The 23,368-nt window shown below is 41.5% G+C and overlaps 1 protein-coding gene across 4 annotated transcripts in view; it reads left to right on the top strand.

Moving 5' to 3' along the window:
- MIER1 (MIER1 transcriptional regulator) overlaps nucleotides 1-23,368 on the top strand; it is an 81,241-nt gene that overhangs the window by 37,185 nt on the left and 20,688 nt on the right. For 2 of the 4 annotated variants that reach the window (XM_034433251.2, XM_087891093.1), the window contains exons 3-4: nucleotides 5,006-5,151; nucleotides 8,244-8,396. In XM_034433251.2, the coding sequence (XP_034289142.2) occupies nucleotides 5,006-5,151; nucleotides 8,244-8,396 (299 nt within the window). Of the gene's footprint in view, nucleotides 1-5,005; nucleotides 5,152-8,243; nucleotides 8,397-20,209; nucleotides 20,369-23,368 lie in introns of those variants that run through there. The other 2 variants (XM_034433252.2, XM_060689977.2) reach the window with 2 other exon arrangements.

Raw genomic sequence — 23,368 nt, forward strand, 5'->3', positions numbered from 1 at the left:
GTAACCCTAAACAAGGCGGCTGGGCGATTATCTGCTGATGCAATAAGAGCGGAAAAATAGTTATATTTTGCCGCTTTTATCGCCACTAAGTAGGTCTTAATATAAGATCTCACTAGTGTTTGGTTGGATTCAGAACGGCTGGTCCTCCAACTGCTCTCTAGGCATCTTTTCCAGCATTTCATCCCCCTCAGCTCATCAGAGAACCAAGGAGGTGGGTAGGTTCGACGCCGGGTCAGAGGCCGCAAAGGCACGACCCGGTCTAAAGCACTAGCGGCCATCCTATCCAAGGACGCTACTAGGTCTTGAGTCATGAGCCAAGGTCTCAGGAAATGGCCCAAGCTCCAAACGGAACCTATCAGGATCCATCAGGCGCCTGGGGCGGAACCATTTAATTGATTCCGCCTCCCTGCGGTGGGTTGTAGTGGTCAGAAGGTCAAGCTTAAGGAGAGAATGGTCTGACCATGACAAGGGTTCGATGACTATATCCCCTATATCTAGACCATTCAGCCACTGGTCAGAGATAAAGATCAAATCCAGAGTGTGTCCCCCCGTGTGAGTAGGGCCATGAACTAATTGGGTCAGGTCCATGGCCGTCATGGAAGCCATAAACTCCCGAGCCCCTTCAGACATTTCACCAATGGATGGCAGGTTGAAATCTCCCATAACCAGTAGCTTAGGAGTCTCAACTGCCACCTTGGCTATTACGTTGAGGAGCTCAGGCAGAGCTGCTGATACGTGGCAGGGAGCCAGGTACGTAATCAATAGGCCCATCTGTAATCCATAATCCCACTTCATGAGAAGGGACTCACATCCGGTTGTCTGAGGGACAGTGACTTCCCTAGGGTCAAGACCTTCCTTTATAATGACTGTCACACCTCCACCCCTGCCCCGAGTCCTTGGCTGATGGAATGCGCGGAAACCTGGTGGGCACATTTCTACGAGGGGGACCCCCCCTTCATTGCCCAACCAGGTCTCTGTAATACCTGCCAGGTCTGCTTTCCCCTCCTGAATTAGGTCACAAATGAGGGGGGCTTTGTTAATATGAGAATGATTTTAAACACATTGGAGTATTATGAAACACATCCTGGAAAACAAATGATGTTAATTTTCTTAGATGCACAGAAAGCTTTTGACAATGTTAATTGGCAATTTATGTTATTACAATTAAAATACGTGGACTTTCGGAGAGATTTATTAATATGATTAAAGCAATATACCACAAACAATCAGCTAATGTGATGGTAAATGGGGATTTGACAGAGAACTTTGATATAAAAAAAGGCAGTAGACAGGGATGTCCACTATCCCCTTTGCTATTTATACTGACTTTGGAAGTGTTAGCCAGAAATATTAGACAAGATGAAAAAATAAAAGGAATGGAAATAAAAAAGAGAAATACAAGCTACAGGTATTTGCAGATGACTTGGTCTTTATACTAGAAGACCACTAGAAACTGGACCAAAGTTAATTAGAAAGATAGAAGAATACGGGAAAGTTGCAGGATTGAAAACAAAGATAAGACAAAAAAATTAATTCAAAACCTCATAGATACACAAAAAAATGTTGATGGAAAGAATTGATACACAGATAGTCAAAAAAGTGAAGTACTTAGGAATACAACTAACAGCAAAATGTGCAACGATCGAAGAGGATAATTATATGAAACTGATGCAACAAATTAAACTAGATTTGGAGAAATGGAAAGATCTGCAATTGTCATTAAGAGGAAGAATAGCTACTATAAAAATGAACATTTTTCCAAGATTACTTTATTTATTCCAAACAATTCCAATAAAATTGGGGGAAAATATTTTGAAGAACTAAATAAAATAGTATTAAGATATATTTGATTAGGGAAAAAAGCAAGAATAGGTTTGAAAATGTTGCAAGACTCCAAAAAAGAAGGGGCTTTGGGTTGCCAGATTGGGAATTGTATCATCGGTCCTCGGTACTTACCTGGGTGAAAGAATGGATTAACTTGAGGTACAAAAAACTATTAACTTTAGAAGGACACAATCTTCAATTAGGTTGGCACGCTTTTTTATGGTATGGGAAGAATAAGATACATAGCTACTTTCAAAGACATATTAGAAATGCATTGCTATCAGTATAGGTTAAAATTAAAGAACAACTAACTTCTCCAATTGCTTAATTTTAATTTTAATTTCAAAAGGCGTATTTTAATTGTTGGGCCAAAATTGTTTAATATGTTTTTTAAACTGTTCTTAAATTTTTGTATTCGGTGTGTTTACCTTTGGCTGTTCACCGCCCTGAGTCCTTCGGGAGAAGGGCGGTATATAAATTTAAATAAATAATAATAAAAAAATAAAAATAAAATAACAACATTACTTGAAAATACCAGTCTGGTTTTCCACAATGAAAGCATTGATTCATCCTAATGTTATTAATATGGAAAAATTGTAAGATATATAGATATTTTGAATGAAAAAAGGGAATTAAAAACCAAGCAGGAACTTAGTAGTCAAGGGATGGACATTGCATGGTGGCCACAAATGCAGATACAATCTCTATGTGAGAAAAATGCTAAAATGTATGGTTTTAATAAAGAATTAACAGAACTGGACCAGATATTAACTCGAATGGATGAAAAACTGATAAAGAAAATAAATTGTTACTAAATTCAAAGATATGGGACCTATTTTACCAATGGTTAGACAATAGAAACAGAAGTTAGAAATGTGGGGCTATAAAAAGGATAAATGCTAAAACAGATATTTGTTAAAATAGATAAGTTAAATATTATTGTTATTATAGTACTAATATTATTATTGGAAACATTTTGATTATGATTGCCTAAAAACCCAGACAACACACTGTTTGATGGAGATTGAATTTTTTATATGTTATATGAATAAAATAAATAAAACATGAAAATTAAAAATCATTCACCCAAGCAGTCAAAGATATTCCTTCCCCATAAACAAGCTGGCCATTTGTGGGGTGGGGTGGGCGTTTGGAGGGGTGGATAAATGTTTTAGACTAAAAAGGGAGCTATTTTTTAAAAAATAAGGCAATGGATACGAGAATCTCTTTTGAGCTAACAAATCATCACACTATACTGAATTAAATTGAAACTTTAAAAAATTAAAATAGGACTAGAGCTGAGGAGGCAGTCAGCCAGGTACTTTACCAGTATTATCACCAGCAGAAGCAACAATTCTGCACTGAATGAGTGTGGATTATAGTGATCTCTCAATATATCTTGCTATCTAGGTTGTCTTCTCCAATAGCAGATAGATCCACAATGTGCTACATGTTCTTTATAGGACTACATATTCCTCCTATGGTACTCATTCTGACTGGAGAATTCAAAAGATCAAGATGATAAACATTCCAATAGCAAAAGAAAATAGGGCATTCAATCAGACAAACATATAAGGAATGGCAGACACAAACATATATGTATACATATTTCCATCTAAAGCATTTGAAGCAGATTGTCCCAGATTCCAGATAGAGCAAACTGTAAAATGCTCATATATTTCTCTCCATAGATTGTCCAAATTCTTTGTTCTTTGCATGGATCAGTTTGTACATCCCTAACTTGGAATATCTAACTGTTGTAATTCAAGTAATTAAAAACCATTAATGATTAAGCAGGGCTTCCTGTGCAACAACTTTGACTTTAAAACTCCTATGTTTTAATTTACGTTTTATTAATTATAATTTATTAAATTATATTTTATAATATAAATAGAATGTTGCCTCTTTTTATGTTGCAGGTCATTGTTTATCTTCACTTCAGATTGAGGGGAACTTTTCAAATAATTTCATTCAGATAGATAGATAGATAGATAGATAGATAGATAGATAGATAGATAGATAGATAGATTGTTTTTAGTGGAACAGTGAAAATTGGAATTATTCTTATGCTGCAAATAAAAATGAAAGTATTTCTTCTTACATAAAGGACTTTTCAACTGCAGCTAGAACTTTGGCTAGTACAAAGCATAACTAAATATTATAAATAACCTCCCAAGATTATAAAGATTTGAAATCTGTTTGTACACAATGTCTTTATTATCCTCCCAATCTGGAAATTTGAATGTACATTGTTCTAAGAGAAAGTAACATTTTATGAGCATGGGCACTAGAATGTTTATAATTAGTTTTGCCCGTTAATTAGTTTTGTCTCTCCTATATATTATTTTTCTATAGAAAATAAAAGTCCTTAGGATTTACACAGAATTTTGAATCCATGTATATGTGGGTAAAATTAAAATATTATCCTCATCTAAAACGTGCTTCTGAGATTGTCCACCACAAAACTACACTTGCAACATGTCTTCTGTGAATATCCCCATGATATTTCTTTCATCTCATCCTTAGCCAAAGTGAGACATAAGTGATCTTTAGCTATGTTGTTCTGGCACTGTCCAGGAACAGCCTCACAATGTGTAAAATCCATTAGTTTCACAACCTGTTACCTTGAAGGGAGGTTAAATCCTTGCAGTGAATCAACTTGCAGTGAATAGAAGCAATAAAGACAAGATAGTGATTGACAAGGGAGAAAGCAAATTTCATGTCCAGTTGTCCATATAGTTTCCTGCTAGATCAAGGTGGAGTGCATGGTACTATAGCGGAGAAAAGCCTGAGTAGAATTACTATATGAATGAAGGCAAATATATATGTCCCAGGATAATGTTGCAGGATCCAATCTGGATCAGTCACCGGGACCAGAGGTTTGTCTTCTGAACCTTTAGACTTGTGCTGGAACTCATCTTCAGGGAACTTTTTTCTAGAATGAAGTTCCCTGAAGATGGGCTCTAGCACAAGTCCGAAAGCTTGGAAGACAAAAGTTCTGATCCCAGTGACCGACCCAGATTGGATCCTGCAGAATTACTATCATTGTTCTATGATTTCCTCAAATACTATATTATCTTGCCTTAATTGTTAAACTATTCTTGATTTTTGCTGTCATGTAGTAATACTAATACTTAAATATATGAGATGATCAATTTTGTGGTTATTAATTAAATTCTAGGTGGGTCTGCAACATCAGATGACCATGAATTTGACCCAACAGCAGACATGCTGGTACATGATTTTGATGATGAACGAACACTAGAAGAGGAAGAAATGATGGAAGGTGAAACAAATTTCAGTTCTGAAATAGAAGATCTTACAAGGGTAAATATTTTTTTAAAAAACTGCAAATATTATATGTATTCTTCTCACTAATGCCTGAAAGCACATAGACATTTTTCAAAATTTCAGTGAAATAGTGACTTCAGAATTCTTACCCTATATATTACATTTTTTGCACATTGCCCCACTTATGGTATAATCTGTTTATATTTAGTAATGGGTTGTATCATGACTGTCCTTGTGCACTATTATATTAATGTTCCCGAGATGAATATTATCCAAGTAAAAATAGAATCATGTAAGTATTACATATCTGAAATATCCCTGCAGTTATTTTAAATGGCACACTTAAAACGGTGTTTGAAAAATAATGGAAACAAAAATTTTATATCCCAGTAGGACATATAAAATATTATACAGCCATTGTAGCATGTTTTCCATACTCCTAACTCTTACAGTTTTTCATAGATATTAAACATTATGGAAACTTTAGTCATCTCTTTCAAATACTGCATAAAGTTTATACAGGCTTTATTCAGTATAAAGTATTTCCACCTAAGCTATTGATAAAGGTGTTTTAGGTGTATTTATTTTCTAGAACCACAGTTGGAAACAAAAATTTCAATTTTAGGAAGATAAACTTTTAGACCAAAATGCAAAATCTTCAGATTACTTTATAAAATAAATCTGAAAGTAAAAAGAAAAAAAAAGGCAATCATAAAACAGTAAACACTGGCATGCTTATGATTAAATTATATCCTAAGCAGTTCCCGGGACTGTTAGGATGAAAAAGCAAGTAAACAATTATTTACCTATTGTGGATTATAAAAATCAAGCTGCATTTAAAAATTTCTCTGTTTAAGCAAGCACAAATGTTCTTTAGTAAGTGGAATATGACATCAAAAAGAAATTGACAGTGCTTACCTTACTGTTACTAATGTACATACTATCTGCTGGCTAAGTTTTTTAAAAAGCCAACCTACATGGAAAAAGGTTCTCTCTGAAAACAGTACAGCTTATTTTAGACTTGTTCTTTATGTAAGGATGAAAGTAGTTTTATTATTGACTAATTATATCAGCAGATATGGGATTAGAATTACATTGATGGTTATGAATTCTTGGTACATGCACATTTTTGAAAATATACAATATTTTAGTTATATTACACTGAAGTGAAAAATATTTAGGTTGTTTTCAGGTCAATGATTTCTGAGATAATTACTTTGTCTTCTTGAAATCAAAGAAATAGTGAATGAACATGCCTGGAGAATAGGAGTGATTGTGAAATTATGAGAACATTGCAAATTCCATGTCAGTGTTCCTAATCATTTATGTAACAAGTGTCACATGAAAATGTGTGTCCCATCAAACTGGTGCAACTTCTTAATGGAACATTGAGTCTCCACTCCAATCAGATGTTAGTTGCTTATAAAATATCAGTGAAGGTCAGAATATTGACTTTCAGTGAAAGCCTAGTGCAGATAAAGTGCTAGTACATATTAAAAATATTGCACGTATTCAGTTCTATGGATTGTTTGATCAATATTGAAAATTGCTCAGGGAGATGTATTACGGCCAATTACATCAAATTTTTGTATGATTGGATCACACACACACACACACACACACACACACACACACACACATCTTTAATTTATATGCCGCCCTTCTCCGGAGACTCAGGGCGGCTTACAATGCTTTAAGCAATAGCCTTCATACTTTTGTATATTTATACAAAGTCATCTTATTGCCCCCACAATCTGGGTTCTCATTTCACCTACCTTTGAAAGGATGGAAGGCTGAGTCAACCTTGAGCCTGGTGAGATTCGAACTTGCAGTAATTGCAAGCAGCAGATGTTAATAACAGTGCTTCAGTCCACTGTACTACAGGCTCTTCAATATTTAGCTTGCATATTATTTTACAGAGTACAGATAACAGATTACTAGTTGGTGAAATCATCATCTAAAAGGTGTTTTTAAAAATCTTTGAGTTAGAATTTCAGAGACTTGGAATTCACGAGACTTGGAAAATGCAGTTATGTTTTGAATTCTCTTTATTTCATTTATTCAATTTTTATTACTTTATAGCTAACTCAAGATTGTGAATATACATATTATCCCTTCCTCCTTCTGTTTTCTCCACAACAGCAATCCTGGGAAGTGGGTTGGGTTGGGTTGAGAGACAATGACCGGCCCAAAGTCACCCAGCCGGTTTTCATGCCTAAGGCGGGACTAGAACTCACAATCTCCTGGTTTCTTGCTTGATGCCTTAATTGTTACACCAAACTGACTTTTCTTTTTGTTTTATTTATTTGCTTTATTCCAGTTGCTCTTTCTTTAATATTTTATTTTTTTATCTCTACAGTCGTGTATGTGTGCATATGTGTGTTGTATATAATACCCATGCAAATATTTATATATAATCTATATACATAGTATATTTATGTACACATGTATTATGTGTACAACTCATTAACAATTGCTGGCCTACATAAATATTTTTCAGGATGAAAAATTACCTATTAGAATGAATACATTCTTATAGTACATTTCTGACACTATAGAACAATTTTGGCACTAATTATATGGCACTAATCAGCCATGTAATTAATGTGTAAAAAAAGAGATAAACCTAGCTTTCTGCAAAACACTTATAACTGTAGATGTAAATTTATATGTACACATTTGTTACTCCATTCAAAAGACATTTTCATTTGTGATAATTCGACATCTGTTGCCATGCCTAGCATTAATTTGTTCAAAATCAATATAACATAAACAAATCGCTTGTAGCTTTTTCTTCCTTGCTACTATTATCAAATTGAGTAGTGTGTGTATGTGCGCGCGCACTTGTGCCTGTGTGTGTCTTACTGTTTCCTGTTCACACAGAGTAGAAATTGCTCCATCCTGCTTTTACTATCCCTGATTGTTGTGTGGCTATCCTATCAGACTGCATCAGTATCTCACCCTGCCTTCTGCTATTAACAAGTACATATACACTTGAAGTCTGTCACTATAGACACATAAAGTTCAGCATATGCTCACCAAGGAGCAATTGTTGCCACTGTTGATTAGTCATCCCATAATGGTTTATAATTGGTTAAATTCTCATGTCCTGTTTTAATTCTTTTTAGGAAGGTGATATGCCAATTCATGAGCTTCTTAGCCTTTATGGTTATGATGGTTCTGTACCACTACCAGAAGAGGAAGAAGAGGAGGAGGAGGAGGAGGAGGAGGGTGAGGGTGAAGATAATGATAACAACAGTGGGTGCAGTGGAGAAAATAAAGTGAGTTAGATTTATTAATTTAAAAACTTGGTTTATGTTTTACGTTCATGTGCCTTTGGTAAGCAAGAATTTAATTATTTGAAATCTGCAATATGTAGAGAAGCTCTTGTAGATAAAAGAATGTAAACCTGGTATGTAGTTTTGATTTTCAGATTTAATCTGGTATGCAGGATCTTAAAGATTGGAAGGCAAGCTGGGATTGACTATTTCTATAGGATTATTTTGAAGAAGCAGAGTGTTATAATAGCTATGTACATGTTAGTGTCTTCTCTGTTTTTTGTTTAAGCAATTCCGGAGAGTTGAGACAAGGTGCATTTTGAAGGCTTTACGAGACTGAATCTGGGCTGAGCTTGTTGTTCCATTCACTTAGTTAACAGTTGAATAGGAAAGAATTTATATTTGTTTAATTAAAGGGGATTGTTCACGGTTATAATTATTAGTGACTATTAGTGACTTTCCCAGTTCAGCCTCTGTCATTATCATTACTTGTAAATAAAATAAATGAGCAAGCATGCAAACTCAAGGCCCCTGCCCACTTTAATTTCAAATACAGTCTGAGATCCAAGAAATAAGTAACTAACTTTATAGAAAATTGGAATAGTGCTATTGAGATTGCTCATCATACTTTTAATCTTGGAGTAGACGTTTTGGGTTATATTAGAAAGGTTCATCTTTTCACCCTCTTATCTAGGAGTATTTATTGTTCACTTTTGACCTGCAAATATATGGCATATTTTATAACTATTGTAGTGTATTACAATAAAGGAAATGTTAATTAATTTTAGAGTAGTACTAGAAATGTTGCCATGTTGCATGATTAATCAAGAGAATAATATGGAACAGTCCAGAGCACAAAAGACATAGCAAGAAATCTAAGAGGCACCAATAAATAATAGAAAACTTACATCAAATGAAATACTACGGTATTTGTTCCTAAGAATCTTATTAATCTTTGGTCAATGCATTTAATCTACTAAAAATATTTCCTTGTTTACATTGCTCCATTTCCCATAATAAAAATGTTTTTTGCTGTATGTTATTAGAATAAAAATTGGATAAAAATCCTATTTGGTTTCTGAAAGTGCTATAATAGAGCATCTGGTAAATAGTGTCGTGCTAAGATTATACAACATCTGCTATTGTTCCAGGCTTTTTCTTTTGTTCTTGCTTTTGTTTTTCAAATGAAACAAAATTTCCCCAATGCAAACAATGTAAAGAATAACCATAAAACATTTAGAAATTAGTTTTAGAATTGCAATTAGTTTGAAAGCACTGCAAAAATTTGGGATCCTTCACATCCTTATTTTTTCTCCCAAAAGTTTTCCTTTTTTCCTACCTCGGACTTTGTCCTTTTTGGAAACAACAAGCTATGGAAGCTGATGGGGAAATACAAAAAGGGAAATGGAGTTGAATTTTTCTCTTTAAAGCCACGTCCTTTCTCCAGATTTCAAGCTAAAATATGAAAATGTCAAGCCAATTTGTTAAAAATTGCCTTTGTAATATTTATTTAGGATATTTAATTTCAGGTTTTTTTTTCTTAAATTGCATTGAAAGGGCTATGTTTGCCCTCATTAATAACTTAATTTAACAGAGTCACAGGAGATGTGCAACTTTGATGCTTCTTACTGGTTTCTTGGCACTTTAAAGGTACTTGACAAAACTAGGGCCTGACAACATGTGCATGCCTGCGCACACACAGACATAGAGAAACTTTTTTTGCTTTCCATTTGCAATGGTATATAATGAAACAGAACAATATAGGTTCAGTGGTGGGTTCCGCCCGAGCCGGTAGTGGTGACGATATGACATCACCAAACTGGTTCTGGGCCCCACCCCTACCCCCTACGTTATTCTTACCTTTTATTTGGCCCCACCCCCAATCTATTGCTGCCTCCTGAGTCCCAGCTGATGGCTAGAGGGAAAAAAACTGTTTAAATTCTTGCCGCGGGGCTTCAAAGGGCCGCCCTACAGCTGATCATTGTTAAAAGAAAACAAATGAGTAGACCGGTGCCTGCAAAAATGCATGAGTAGACCGATGCCTGCAAAAATACATGAGTAGGTCAGTGCCTGCAAAAATACATGATTAGGTCAGTGCCTGCAAAAATACATGGGTAAATCAGTGCCTGCAAAAATACATGAGTAGATCAGTGCCTGCAAAAATACATGAGTAGATCAGTGCCTGCAAAAATAAATGGGTAGATCGATACAGCCTGGTAGACCAGTACCTCTGCTAAATCCTAAATATCACATGACCATCAAGCCACGCCCACAAAATAAGCCACGCCCACGGAACCAGTAGTAAAAAAAAATAGAACCCACCCCGGGAATATAGGTGCATGACCAGAACTTAATGATAATAATTGTGTGGAATGTTTACACACACATAAACACACACACTCTAAAGAAAGGTAGCTTGCCCACAGTAATCATACTCTGATGACTTCTCAGATAGACTTATCATGTGCTCCAGCTTGGTTTCTCCTTGAAAAGGGTTCAGAGATAGTTGCTTGTACAAAATGCAGTCAGGATTTGGTGACATAGATAAATATTTCTCATCTTAGAAACTGTTAAGATGTGTGGACTTTAACTTCGAGAATTCCTCAGACAGCATGCTTAAAGTTATGAAGATTCAGAAATACTGACATAGATAAAATCTTTAGGCGAACTCATCTTTTGGTAATTTTCTGGACATATGGTTATCTTTCATAACTATGAAAGTGCTCTTTCCGCTTCCTTTTTCTGAAATGTTTTTGTTTCTACTTCCCTATCTAGTATTCCCTGTCCTTTTTTTGGTGGTCTCTACCTAACCAGATCTGGATTATTTTGAAATCAGTCAATGTTGGTTAGCTGCTGCCAATATTTGGGCTTACATTACATAGTAGCGATAGCACTTAGACTTGTATACCACTTCACAGTGCTTTACAGCCCTCTTAAAGCAGTTTACAGAGTCAGCATATTGCCCCCAACAATCTGAGTCCTTATTTTACTGACCTCAGAAGGATGAAAGACTGACTCAATCTTGAGCCGGTGAGAATCGAACTGCTGGCAGTTGACAGAATTAGCCTGCAATACTGCATTCTAACCACTGAACGCAATTCTGTTTGATCACTTGATCACTAATAAATATCTAAATTCCCTAGATTGGAATTACCTGAAGAAGTAAATTTCCTTACATTATTCTGCCGTGGTTAGATATTTGCCAGGAAAACCTTTTGGAACACACCCTGAATAAAAGATGGAGTTTCAATACTGAATTCAGTGGAATTGTCAGATGTTGAATATGTTCTCCTGAGAGAAAATGGATGTTTGTTAGTCTCCTGTGCCAATGGTAGTAAATTTTATTCATCAAGTTTTGATTGGTAGTTGGACCGATGTTTTAGAAATGGATAATTGAAAGGCAACTTTCTAATATATGAACACTTTGTATATTAAAGTGTTTGCATATGCAGTGGCTACTTTGGCATCGTTATATTTTGAACAATATGTATGTGTGTTTGTGTATACATACATATGCACACACACACACACATACACAAAAAAAATGATAAATAATTATTTCTTTATATCCAGTATGAACTGAAATTTCTAGAAAATTTATTTTTATGACTGTTGCATATGCCATTTTCTTTGTCCAAGAAGGTCTTCAGATTAAAATGCTCTTCCTGTGAATTTTCTTTTTGCACTGATTAAAAAGTTGCAGAATTTTTTGACAAATTGATATATCAGTACTTCCAATTGGAAAGATGAATTAAATAAATCTTTGTTTCCGGCTGTGCTGCTAAGAACTTTATTTTTCCTATTTTGAGAGACTTTATTTTAGGTAAAACCACCTCAGTTATTTTTTTATAGGTAGATAGGAAATAGCCTACATTGGCTCCACTGAAAGAGATCACACAGCAATTTTATAATTAACTTTTATTTATTCAATCAATCAATCAATCAATCAATCAATCACAAAGGCACCTTAAGTTGCATGCATACTAAAGTTTCTTATTAATTGTGACAAAGTCGTACTGTAATTAATGTGAAACAATGTCTGTGAGGCAATGGGACTTCTGTATTTCTCTGTATTTTAAAAAATGTTTAACTCATAACACAAGATTATGGGAGTAGAGGACCTAGAGTCATATTTTGAATGCTGTAGCTGCATTTGCAAAGTAGCTGTCATAATTGGTATTCCCAGTCACATAACACAAGTTTTCAGAAGGCAAATTAGACTCTTACAGTGCTCTTTTTGTGGAGACCAAAGGCATTTCTGCAATGAAATATATTTATTATAATTTATTACCTGCATTTGTATATTGCCTATTTCTTCTTATTTGATGATAAAGGATGGCCTTTTGTTTTATAGCACACCAACAACATATTTTATTATTAGATCTGTTTCAGAATCTCAGGTTGGGAGGAACATTGAACACCTAAAATGTTTATAAGGAGAGCTTATAAGCAATAAGTTGTTTATCTCCAGTTCATAAATTGTTAGGAAATAAAAACATTAAAATAGATGGGCCACTGGCCTTTCTTTTCCTCCACAGATTGTGGAAGATTTGAGATATATCCATTAAGCTAGAATCAAAGTTAGAAAGGAAATGGTGGTGGTGCATCTGCGTAGGGAGTTGATGGAAGCAGCCCATCTGAGCACTGAGGAATTGAATAGGAATATCTAGCCTGTGGTTCAGAAATTAGTACATATATAATATCTACATTTGAGGTTGTCCTTGCTTGATGCCACAGACAGGATACAAACCAGTTTGTGGGCTACCAATTGCATGTTTCATGTTTTGTCATAGAATCTTATTAGAATACTTCAGTCAGTTATTTTTAAAACTGCAGAGTTAAGAGTACATTTTGTGATAATGAGAACGTCTTGAAAAAAATGAAACTTGCACTTGGAAACATTGAAAAGCACCTTTATCAAATCTGGGCAAAGCCTGCCTTCCTTCCTTCCTTCCTTCCTTCCTTCCTTCCTTCCTTCCTTCCTTCCTTCCTTCCTTCCTTGTGAAGTTTCTTCATTGAAACTGGGATACATTACTAAAGGTATTGTCCAAAATAGATAAAGGTTTGAAAACTTTTGTTTCTAAAATCAGTTCCCAACGAGGCAGATGAAATCATATTTATATCTACATATTTTAAAATATAGAATTAGAAGGAAGGCATGAATGAATGAAACTATCCCATATATAAGCTGGGAGCATTAAAAAAAAACCTGATACAGATAAAAAATTCCTGTAGGGAGTGTTTATTGCTTTTCTTTGTTTCATGGCTTTTTTAGAAGTTTGATGGTGGCTGTGGCTAAGAGTGCTTCTGACAAGCGTCAGCTCTTTAATCATCTGCACTCTTTTAATGAAAAAGGCATATCAGACTCAGTTATCCATATAGTTATTCTAGCTTGTAATATGTTGTTAACATTTGTGTATTTTCAGTTTCCTCTACATATCCTATAAAGAACTACTGGTACTCACAGTTAATCTATAAGTAGATGAAATTTCCCCCCGCCCCCACATTAAATAATTATTTGTGGATGGGGATCATACATTCCCTGTAATTCTTAAAAGATTAGAAAATGATGCTGAAAGTAAAAGTGGACAGGAAATATAAGCAATTGCAGAGTTCGCTGTTGAAAAGCATTGGTACCTTTGAAGATAAGCCATTTGGGGGAGATTGTTTTCATGCTAAAATTGAAATATATCTGAGGAAAGCTATCTTTCATTTCTTTTCCTTTTCTTTGATCTCTTTCCCTGCCTACATTTACATCTAGTTTTGTTTCCCTCTTTCTTTTTACTTCCCAGAGCTGCTACCGTTGACCCCATCTCCATCCTGTGATTATTTTATCTTCTTTTCTTCTGGCATTACTTATAAAAGCTAATGCAGAATAGTGGGCTCCTGTGTTGGTCTTCTCTTCACATACATTGATTGCTCTGTCCAGTTGCTCGGAGACTACTATTATTCTATTACAGTGCCAATCTTTTAAAAAAGAAAAGAAAATCCTATTATTTCTCCAGTGCGCTGCTTGGAGAATCCAAATCCATATCTTGGGGAGTTTCTCAGCTTGCTTGCCAGACTGGGTGAATATTTCTTTAAGAGATCCCCTTGGCCACTCCTCCCTTGCTTGGCTGAGCTCCAGTTCATTCACTCAGTCAAGCAAGAGACTGGGTTTTCCCTTGGCTCTGGCTAATTCGGCTGAAGAACTCTTCCCATTTGGATTTTCCAAGCAAAATTTTCTTAAATTTCTTGACTTCTGAGCGGTGTGGATTCGTCAATAGGCTTCTCAGCTGTTTGTTGGTCTTCCAGGCTCCGTAATTGCCGTGGTGGGTGAGTTAGCCCTGGGGCTCTTCCAGGGGGCTCCCCTCTGTTTGCTTCTGCCTCGTTTTTCTCGGAGCGATACCTGTTTAGGCATCTCTGAGACGTGGAGCTCGCCACCGGCGGTTGCGTTGGCTCCGGACTGCCGGAAAGCCACCACCGCCTTCCACACTGCTCCAACTTCAATTGGCGGCCAGGGGTCTATGCGTTTTACCTGCAAACCCCCATTTGACTGAGCTTCGCTGTGCCGATTAATCAGCTTTGTTCCCCACGCTGTGTTTTCGGCTCCTTCCTTTGACTGCGGCGCTGGGCGGCTAATTTCGAGCCGCGCGCCATTTTTAACTGCCATCTGTCATTTCCCTCACTCCGCAACGGCGCTGGGCGGCTAGATTCGAGCCGCACGCCATTTTGAAGTGCCTTCGAGCCGCCCGCCATTTTCTTCAAGTCAGAACATCACAGGATTCTTAAATTACGGCTGGAGAGGAATATTTGAACAGTTTATATTGCAGTTGTGAGTGGCAGCGAAGCGGCTGTTGGGGGTGTTCTGACACCTTTATTGGCCATATCTGAGTTTATCACTTCTCTGTTTGATTTTGTTCTTGTTAAAAAACAAAAACAAACAAAAAAAGCAATTACTTCATTGATCAACTTTCATCAATCAATTTTGTTATTCCTCTTCGTTGACTTACCTGGATTGGCGGTGCTCATGGCTGAGTCTGATGTTTCCTCTGAAATTGATCAGGCCTATAGTCCTCCAGAGGCCAAGACACGTTCAAAAACCTCTTCCAAGGTTTCTAAACAATGTGATGTCCGGGCAAGATCTGCTAGCCCTCATCCTACCATTCGTTCATCTGCTGCTGATAGGGCTGAAGAAAGGAAGCGCAAGGCCTTTGAGAGACAATACCTTCTCGCTCAGCAGAGGGCTCAATCTTCTAATCGACAGTTGTCACCTGATCGGTCTACTCAGGTGACTCAAGATCATTCTGTGGCTGCTCAGTATGCTTCTGACGTTCAACACCTTAGAGAAGCAGCTTTTCCATCTGTTGCACCCGGACCCAGCGTTCTCCCTCCCCATCCTTCTGGTAGACCAGCACCTGTGGCAACATTCACACCTACGGCCACTGGACTCTGCCCTTCGGAGGGCCTTCAACCTGCTCTGTCTAGGGACATTCAGGATCTTGTGTCTCAGACCATCTCTCACATCCTGACTTCAGCTCCTTCTCAGGGGCCTCAACCCCCCTCCATGGTATCTTCCCATCCACCAACGGCTCAACTGTATGGTGACCCGCATCATGGCTACTTCCATCATCCTGAATCCCTTCTGGCGGAAGACTCACTCTGGGACGAGGAGGAGCCTGATGAGATGGAGTTGTTGGAAGACGAGACCTCGCTCCTGAACATCCCGCTTTCACGGGTCTCTTCCGTCCTTCCATGTTTAAGTCCTTGCTCCACAAGGCCAAAGTTACCACAAATATGGGACTATCTTCCGCTCAAACATCACAACAGTCAACTCTTAATCCACATGATGACTTGTTCCACTTACAAAAGCCTGACCAAGACTTTATTCCATGTCCAGAGTTATTCACGGATGTAGTCCAATGATCCTGGTCCCAACCGGCCTACATTTCTGTACCTACCGGACTGGACAAGAAATTGTATTGCTCGGATCCTTCTTTGCAGGATCTCATCCAATTGCCTTCCGTGGACGCCCCCGTGGCCCAGCTGACTTCTTCTGCCGTTATTTCCAACAATGTGCTCAACGGTCTCAGGACCGAGGACAGGAAGGCTGAGCTGTCTCTTTGTAAGACGCATCAATCGACTGCCTGGGCCATCAGGTCAGCTACGTCAACCTCATTCTTTGCTCGCGCATCCCTTATTTGGTTGCGCCAATTGCAGGAGCGGTTACCACCAGATGACAGCAGGCTCCACCATGACATAAATAAAATTGTGGCAGCCATGGAGTACTGCGCAGATGCATCTTTGACTGCAGCCAAGTTCTCGGGCTCTTGTTTCCAATGTTACTTCTCAGTGCCTCCTCTGGCTCTGCTACTGGAGGGCCAATCTTAAGTCAAAATGGAAGCTGGCATCTGCTCCCTACAAGAGTTCTCTTCTCTTTGGGGAAGCATTAGACCCTATACTGGTGGAGGATAAGGATAAACGAAAAGTTATGCCTTCCTCTTTCAGACGTCATGATAGAAGGTTTACTCCGTGTACCCAGAGGCAGCCCTTTCGGGCGGAGTCAGGGCCCAGTGGCTCCTATTTTTCCAGACATTATTCCCAGGGTGCCGATCGTACCGCTGAACGTTCTGCCTTTCGAGACTGGAGCAGAGGGCAATCTAGCTCCAAGCGGCAATTCCGAGGGGCCAGTTCCAGGCCATTCAGGAGGGGCAAGTGACTATCCCTCAGAGCTCCCCATTGGCGGTCGTCTTTTTCATTTCTTGCCCCAGTGGGTCTCTTCCACAACAGACGCTTGGATTCTCCAGACTGTGAGGCTCGGCCTCACATTGGACTTCCTCTCCAGCCCTCCGAACCGCTTCCTCCGATGTACTGTACCTGGAAATCCGGAGAAGAGAGCTTTGATGGACGCAGAGATACATCATCTGCTCGACATCTGCGCCATCGAACCTGTGCCGGTGGAACAACGGGGATCCGGTTTCTACTCACGCCTATTCCTCGTCCTGAAGTCTTCCGGGGACTGGAGAGGGATTTTAGACTTGAAAGCGCTGAACAAGTTTGTCAGATATCACCATTTCAAAATGCAGTCGCTCAAGTCAATTCTGCAGGGCATCCGACAGAGCGACTTTATGACTTCAATCGACCTCAAGGAGGCTTATCTGCATGTCCCGATCCATCCTTCACATCGACATTTTCTTCGATTTGCCTACTCCAACCAGCACTTCCAATATCGGGCCATGCCGTTTGGCCTCTCGTCCGCCCCTCGGACCTTCACGAAGCTGCTAGCAGCCTTGGCGGCTTCTCTGTGACAGTTATGTGCTACCTGGACGACATCATTATCCTCTCTGCCACTCGGGATCAAGCTGTGGACGACCTCAGGACAGTCTCTCATCTTTTACAGCAGCACGGGTTCTCTCTGAACCTCGTCAAAAGTCAGTTTCTACCCACTACTCGCATTCTCCATCTCGGAGCTGTCATAGACTCGGTCAGCTGTCATGTCTTTCTGTCTCCCGTCAGGGTTCGCAGCATTCGATCCTTGGTGATGCAGGTTTTGTCGCTCAGATTCGTTCGTCTGATCACCTTGTCCCAGCTACTCGGCAAATTAATTTCGTACATCACGATTGTCCCGTGGGCTCGGCTTCACAGTTGTCCTCTTCAATGGTTCCTCCTGCCCTATCAAAGGTCTCTCCGAGTAAGCTCCAACCTCACAGTCGTTCTCCCGACAGTGGTCCGTCTGTCTCTCAAGTGGTGGATATCCCCGTCCATAAGGAAGGGGTGTTATTTCCAGGAGCCCAATCGGATAACGATAACCACGGACGCGAGTCAGTTCGGTTGGGGCGCTCATCTGCAGTCATCGATCGCCCAGGGCTGTTGGTCCACTCGGGATTTACAACACGACATAAATTGGTTAGAGCTGCGAGCGGTCCACCTCGCTCTACTTCATTTCCGGACATCTGTGAAAAGGCGACATGTGCTTGTCCTCATGGACAATACAACAACGAAAGCCCATGTGAACAGGGAGGGAGGAACCCGTTCCAGACAGCTAATGGAGGAGGCATCGAGGATGCTACATTGGGCGGAGAAGAACGTTCTGTCCCTGACAGCCAAGCACATCTCCGGCGTAGACAACGTAGAATCGGATTGGCTCAGCCGCACTCAAGTAGATCAGGCGGAGTGGTGCCTAGATCTGTCGTTGTTCAAGGATCTGTCGAGGAGGTTCGGGATCCCAACAGTGGATCTTTTTGCGAACCAGCTGAATGCCCAGCTCCCCCAATTCTTCTCTCGGTTCCCCTGTCCCGGAGCAGAAGGTTGCGACGCACTTCGAAGCGTGTGGCCTCGGGGCCTACTCTACGCTTTTCCTCCTCTTCCACTCATACCTCGGGTGATTTGCAAGCTGTTGGAGGAGAAGGCAGATCTCATCCTGGTCGCCTCCAATTGGCTGCGTCACCCCTGGTACGTGGGCCTCCTGAGCCTTTCGGTGGAAAGCCCCTGGCACATCCCCGACGACAGGATATCTCTCAGCGAGGGGGTCATTCTGCACCCAGATCCACAATGGTTGCAGTTGACCGTCTGGCATTTGAGAGGATCCGCCTGAGGAAGGACAACATCCCGGCTAGCGTGATCCACACTATGCAATCCGCCAGACGGGCCTCAACAAACCGTATCTACGATGCCACCTGGCGCTCATTTTGCACCTGGTGCTCCAAGACCCATCGGGACCCTACGACAGCGTCTCCCTCTGATGTTCTCGTGTTTTTGCAGGACGGGTTGGACCGTGGCCTCGCTCCTAATACACTGAGGCGTCAAGTGGCGGCTCTAAGCACAGTTTTGTCTTCTGTCGACGATCGACCCTTGACACAGCATCCACGTATAAGGACCTTTTTGAGGGGTGCTTCCAATCTCCGGCCTCCTACTGTCCATTGATATCCAACATGGGACTTACCCTTGGTTCTTACTGCTCTTATGTCACCTCCATTCGAGCCCCTGGCATCGGTCTCCCTTCGATGTCTGACGCTCAGAGTTGCTTTTCTGGTGGCTATCACCTCGGCTAGACGAGTTTCAGAGCTGGCAGCGCTTTCAGTGCGATCCGACCTATGTGTTTTCCATCCTAATAAAGTGGTGCTCCGTACGGATCCTTCCTTTCTGCCCAAGGTAAATTCTCTATACCACCGAGGCCAAGAATTGATTCTTCCTGATTTTTGCCCGGCGCCTGGTCATCAGCTCGAATACCAATGGCACACCTTGGACGTGAAGAGGGCTCTCCGTCGGTACATTAAGCGGACGGCTTCGTTCCGTAAATCTGAGGCCTTGTTCATATCTTTCCATCCTTCTACATTGGGCATGAAGGTCTCTTCATCCATGATTGGTCGGTGGCTTAAGGCCTGCATTGTGACGGCGTATCGCACCAGACGGACTCCTTTGCCGGGAAGGATCCTCCCTCACTCTACCCGTAGCGCAGCTACCTCAGCGGCTTGGGCTACCCAGGCTTCCATCCTGGATATCTGTTGGGCCGCAACATGGACTATCTTAACTCCCTTTATTCGACATTATAAAATTGACTCCTTTGCATCGGCTGAGGCTTCGTTTGGTCGACGTGTGCTACAGTCTGTTCTGGCTGGTCCCTCCTGGGATGCCGCAGCCGCCCTCCCGAATTCTGACTAGCTTGGGTATATTCCAAGATTTGGATTCTCCAAGCAGCGCGCTGGAGAACGGATGTTGTACTTACGTGAACGTCCTTTCTCGGCGCGCTGATGGAGAATCAAACCCATCCCTCCTGCTGCTTCTGGCCAGAACTGTTGTTTTTTTCTTATTGTTTTGTTTCATGACAGCACCGTTTCTGTTTGCCTTCGTGAATGAACTGGAACTCAGCCAAGCAAGGGAGGAATGGCCAAGGGGATCTCTTAAAGAAATATTCACCCAGTCTGGCAAGCAAGCTGAGGAACTCCCCAAGATTTGGATTTGGATTCTCCATCAGCGCGCCGAGAAAGGACGTTCAGGTAAGTACAACGTCCGATTTCTGTCTAAACAGTCTCTTAAGTATTTTTAATATAGCAAACATATGTGGGGACCACATTGCTTGGGTAGAAGAAAAGCAGGTCTTGGCTGGTAAAGATTCAGGACACAATAGTTCCAAACAATCAATTGTAGATTAATCAATTATCCTAAACCATGTAACAGAAAATTTAGATCTCTAAAAATTATAATAGAAATAATCAAACACTGTATAGATTTCAAATTTACTAGATTAATTATTATGCTCTGTAAAAGTATATATAAACAAATCAAATGTACAGTGAATAGAAGCATTTCAGCCCAAATTCCCAATTGTAAAAAGGTTTAAACAAGCCTCTTTTCTCTAGTGCACTGCTTGGAGAATCCAAGAGCGTGGGTAGTTTCCCTCAGCTAGGCTGATAGTGAGTGCATATGACTTTAAGACAAACAGTTGACTCCGCCTCCAGGGCCTGGCTGAGGCTCAGTTCCTTTCACTCAGTCGGGTTTGAATGAGTGCTTTTGGATTTCTCCTTCACTTAGAACTCTAACTGCTGCTTTCTGACCAAATTTAGCTAGAAACCTCATTTCCTTACCATCTACAATGCAGTGAGTCTATTGACATCTCCTGGAACAGCGGGGCGGTGTTGGTCTTGGGGCTCCAGGCCTCCCGCCTCCGCTTCCTCACATTGGAACATCACCACAGAGCTCTGCCTTACCACCGGCATCTCTGTGGGCGTGTTTAATCATGCCGCCGGTGAGCGTGTCGGTTGTCTGGCTTGCTGGCAAAACCGCCATCACTATTTGTCTCTCCTGATTGTCGGGCGGCTTCTGAGCCCTGCCCGGTTGCTCCACGGCATACTCGGCGACTTGTTTCCTGTCATTTGAGGTGTTTGGAGCACTCTTTAGTGCTCGCACGCAGGATCTCGGCCCTTTTCATCGTGACAGCGCTTCAGTGAACTGACCTGGTCTCGCGCCTGCAATCACGGCCTTCGAGGGCACAGCCGCGGTGGTGTTTCGAGCGGACATTTCCCGCACGGCCACCATTTTGTCTCCCGTCGCCATCGTCTTCCAGTGGCTCTGTAACGGACATTGCTGAAGGCCTGGGTCTTGCCTACCAACGAGCCTCCACAGCACGTCTGAGCCGGCTGGCTCTGGTGCCTTCCATTGAAGCTCGTTACCAACGCAGTCGTGGGGAGCTTCTCCAGCGCTTCTGACAGGTGGCCATTTTGTTTTGAGCCTTCTCCAGTCTCTATCTGGGCCTTTCCACAGGATAATTTGGACGGGGCTTCTGAGCTGAACTTTCTGTTGGGGGAAGTTCTCCAGGGGTGATTGACACTCTACTCCCCACCCCACCTCCCAAAATTTTTTTTTACATATCTTCATATATCCATTTTCATTGAGGGCTGGGTTCACTTTCTACCATGGGCAATTCGGAGCTATCTTCGGACCTGGAACAGACCCATAGCCCTTCCAAGACCCAATCTTCCGAGCTCCCTTCGCGGAAGGAGCCTAAGAAGCGGCCCAAACACTCCTTGGACTCTGCCAAGGCCTCACCATCTAAGGCCCACAAATCATCCTTTGCTGAGAATAAGGCCGCTAAAAGGAGACATGATGCCTTAGAACGTCGCTTTGACCAGGCCCAGCGCAAGGCCCAGCCCCCACCTCAACCAGTGTTGCTTCTGGCGGTGGCACCCGCATCTCCTCATCAATTGGGCCAACAACCCGCTCCTGCCAATACTCCAGGAGATTCAGCCGGGGTCATCCTGGTACCCCAGATGGACGTTTTTGGCCAGCAGACCGACTTGGTTGCACTGCCTTCGACCACTGTGCCGGTTCATCTGCCTCAGCCTCCTTTACCTCGTCGGGCACCAGAGGCCACTTTTACCCCTACGGCGGCGGGGCTCTGCCCGCCAGAGGGCGCGCACCTGTTTACTACGATCTTCAGGCTATGATTTCGGCTACCCTCTCCAGGATGATGGCGGCTGGCTTCCCTCAAGGAACTCAACCTCAGGGACTTCAAGCCCAAATACCCTCCCCCCCCCAGTGTGTCATTCTGAGGCTCCCAGACCGGTCGTCCCTCGCGCTGAGGTCGAACCCAGCGAGTATTCCTTACAGGAGTTGATTCACAGTGATGACTCCCAATTTGACTACGATGACAATAGGGATATGGAGTTTTTGGATGACGAAGACGCATTGCCGGATAAAGGCCCTCTCTGTTCAAGACCTTGCTCCACAAAGCCATTGCTACCACGCAGCTAGCCTCCTCTCAGGCTTGCCCTGAGCATCAGGGAGACCCCAGTCCTCATGAGGCCCTCTTTGCAGTACCAAAACCGGACCAGGAGTTCATTCCCTGTCTGCAGCTGTTCTCTGAAGTCGTTCAGAGGCCCTGGTCCCAGCCCGGATCTTTCGCGGCTCCGACTGGCATCGACAAGAAACTGTTCTGCTCGGTGCCCTGTCTCCAGGATCTATTTGCGCTACCATCTGTCAATGCTCCTATTGCTGCCTTGACTTCCTCCGCAGTCCTTTCCAACGATATTATGGATGGTCTGCGATCGGAAGATAGGAGAGCCGAACTCATTTTCCGCAAGTCCCATCAGGCGGCAGCCTGGGCCATACGAGCTGCCACGTCTGCATCCTTTTTCAACCGGGCTTCGCTGATCTGGCTTCACCAGCTACAGGAGCGACTTCCGCCCGACGATCGCCGTCTCCACCAGGACGTTAACAGATTGGTAGCAGCCACGGAATACTCCGCCGATGCAGGCCTGGTGGCGGCCAATTTCACCTCACACTCCGTGGTCTCCACCGTAACGTCCCGTCTCCTCCTATGGCTCCGGCATTGGAGGGCAGACGCAAAATCCAAATGGAGGCTTGCCTCTGCCCCATATAAGGGTTCTCAGCTTTTTGGGGAGGCGCTGGACCCTATCCTCATAGAGGATAAGGACAAACGGAAGATCATGCCATCTTTGTATCGTAGAGCTGATCGCCGCTATTCCCCGTACGGCCAA

Source organism: Pantherophis guttatus, chromosome 3 (genome assembly GCF_059756535.1).
Source record: "Pantherophis guttatus breed Tessera chromosome 3, ASM5975653v1, whole genome shotgun sequence".
NCBI classification, from domain to species: domain Eukaryota; kingdom Metazoa; phylum Chordata; class Lepidosauria; order Squamata; family Colubridae; genus Pantherophis; species Pantherophis guttatus.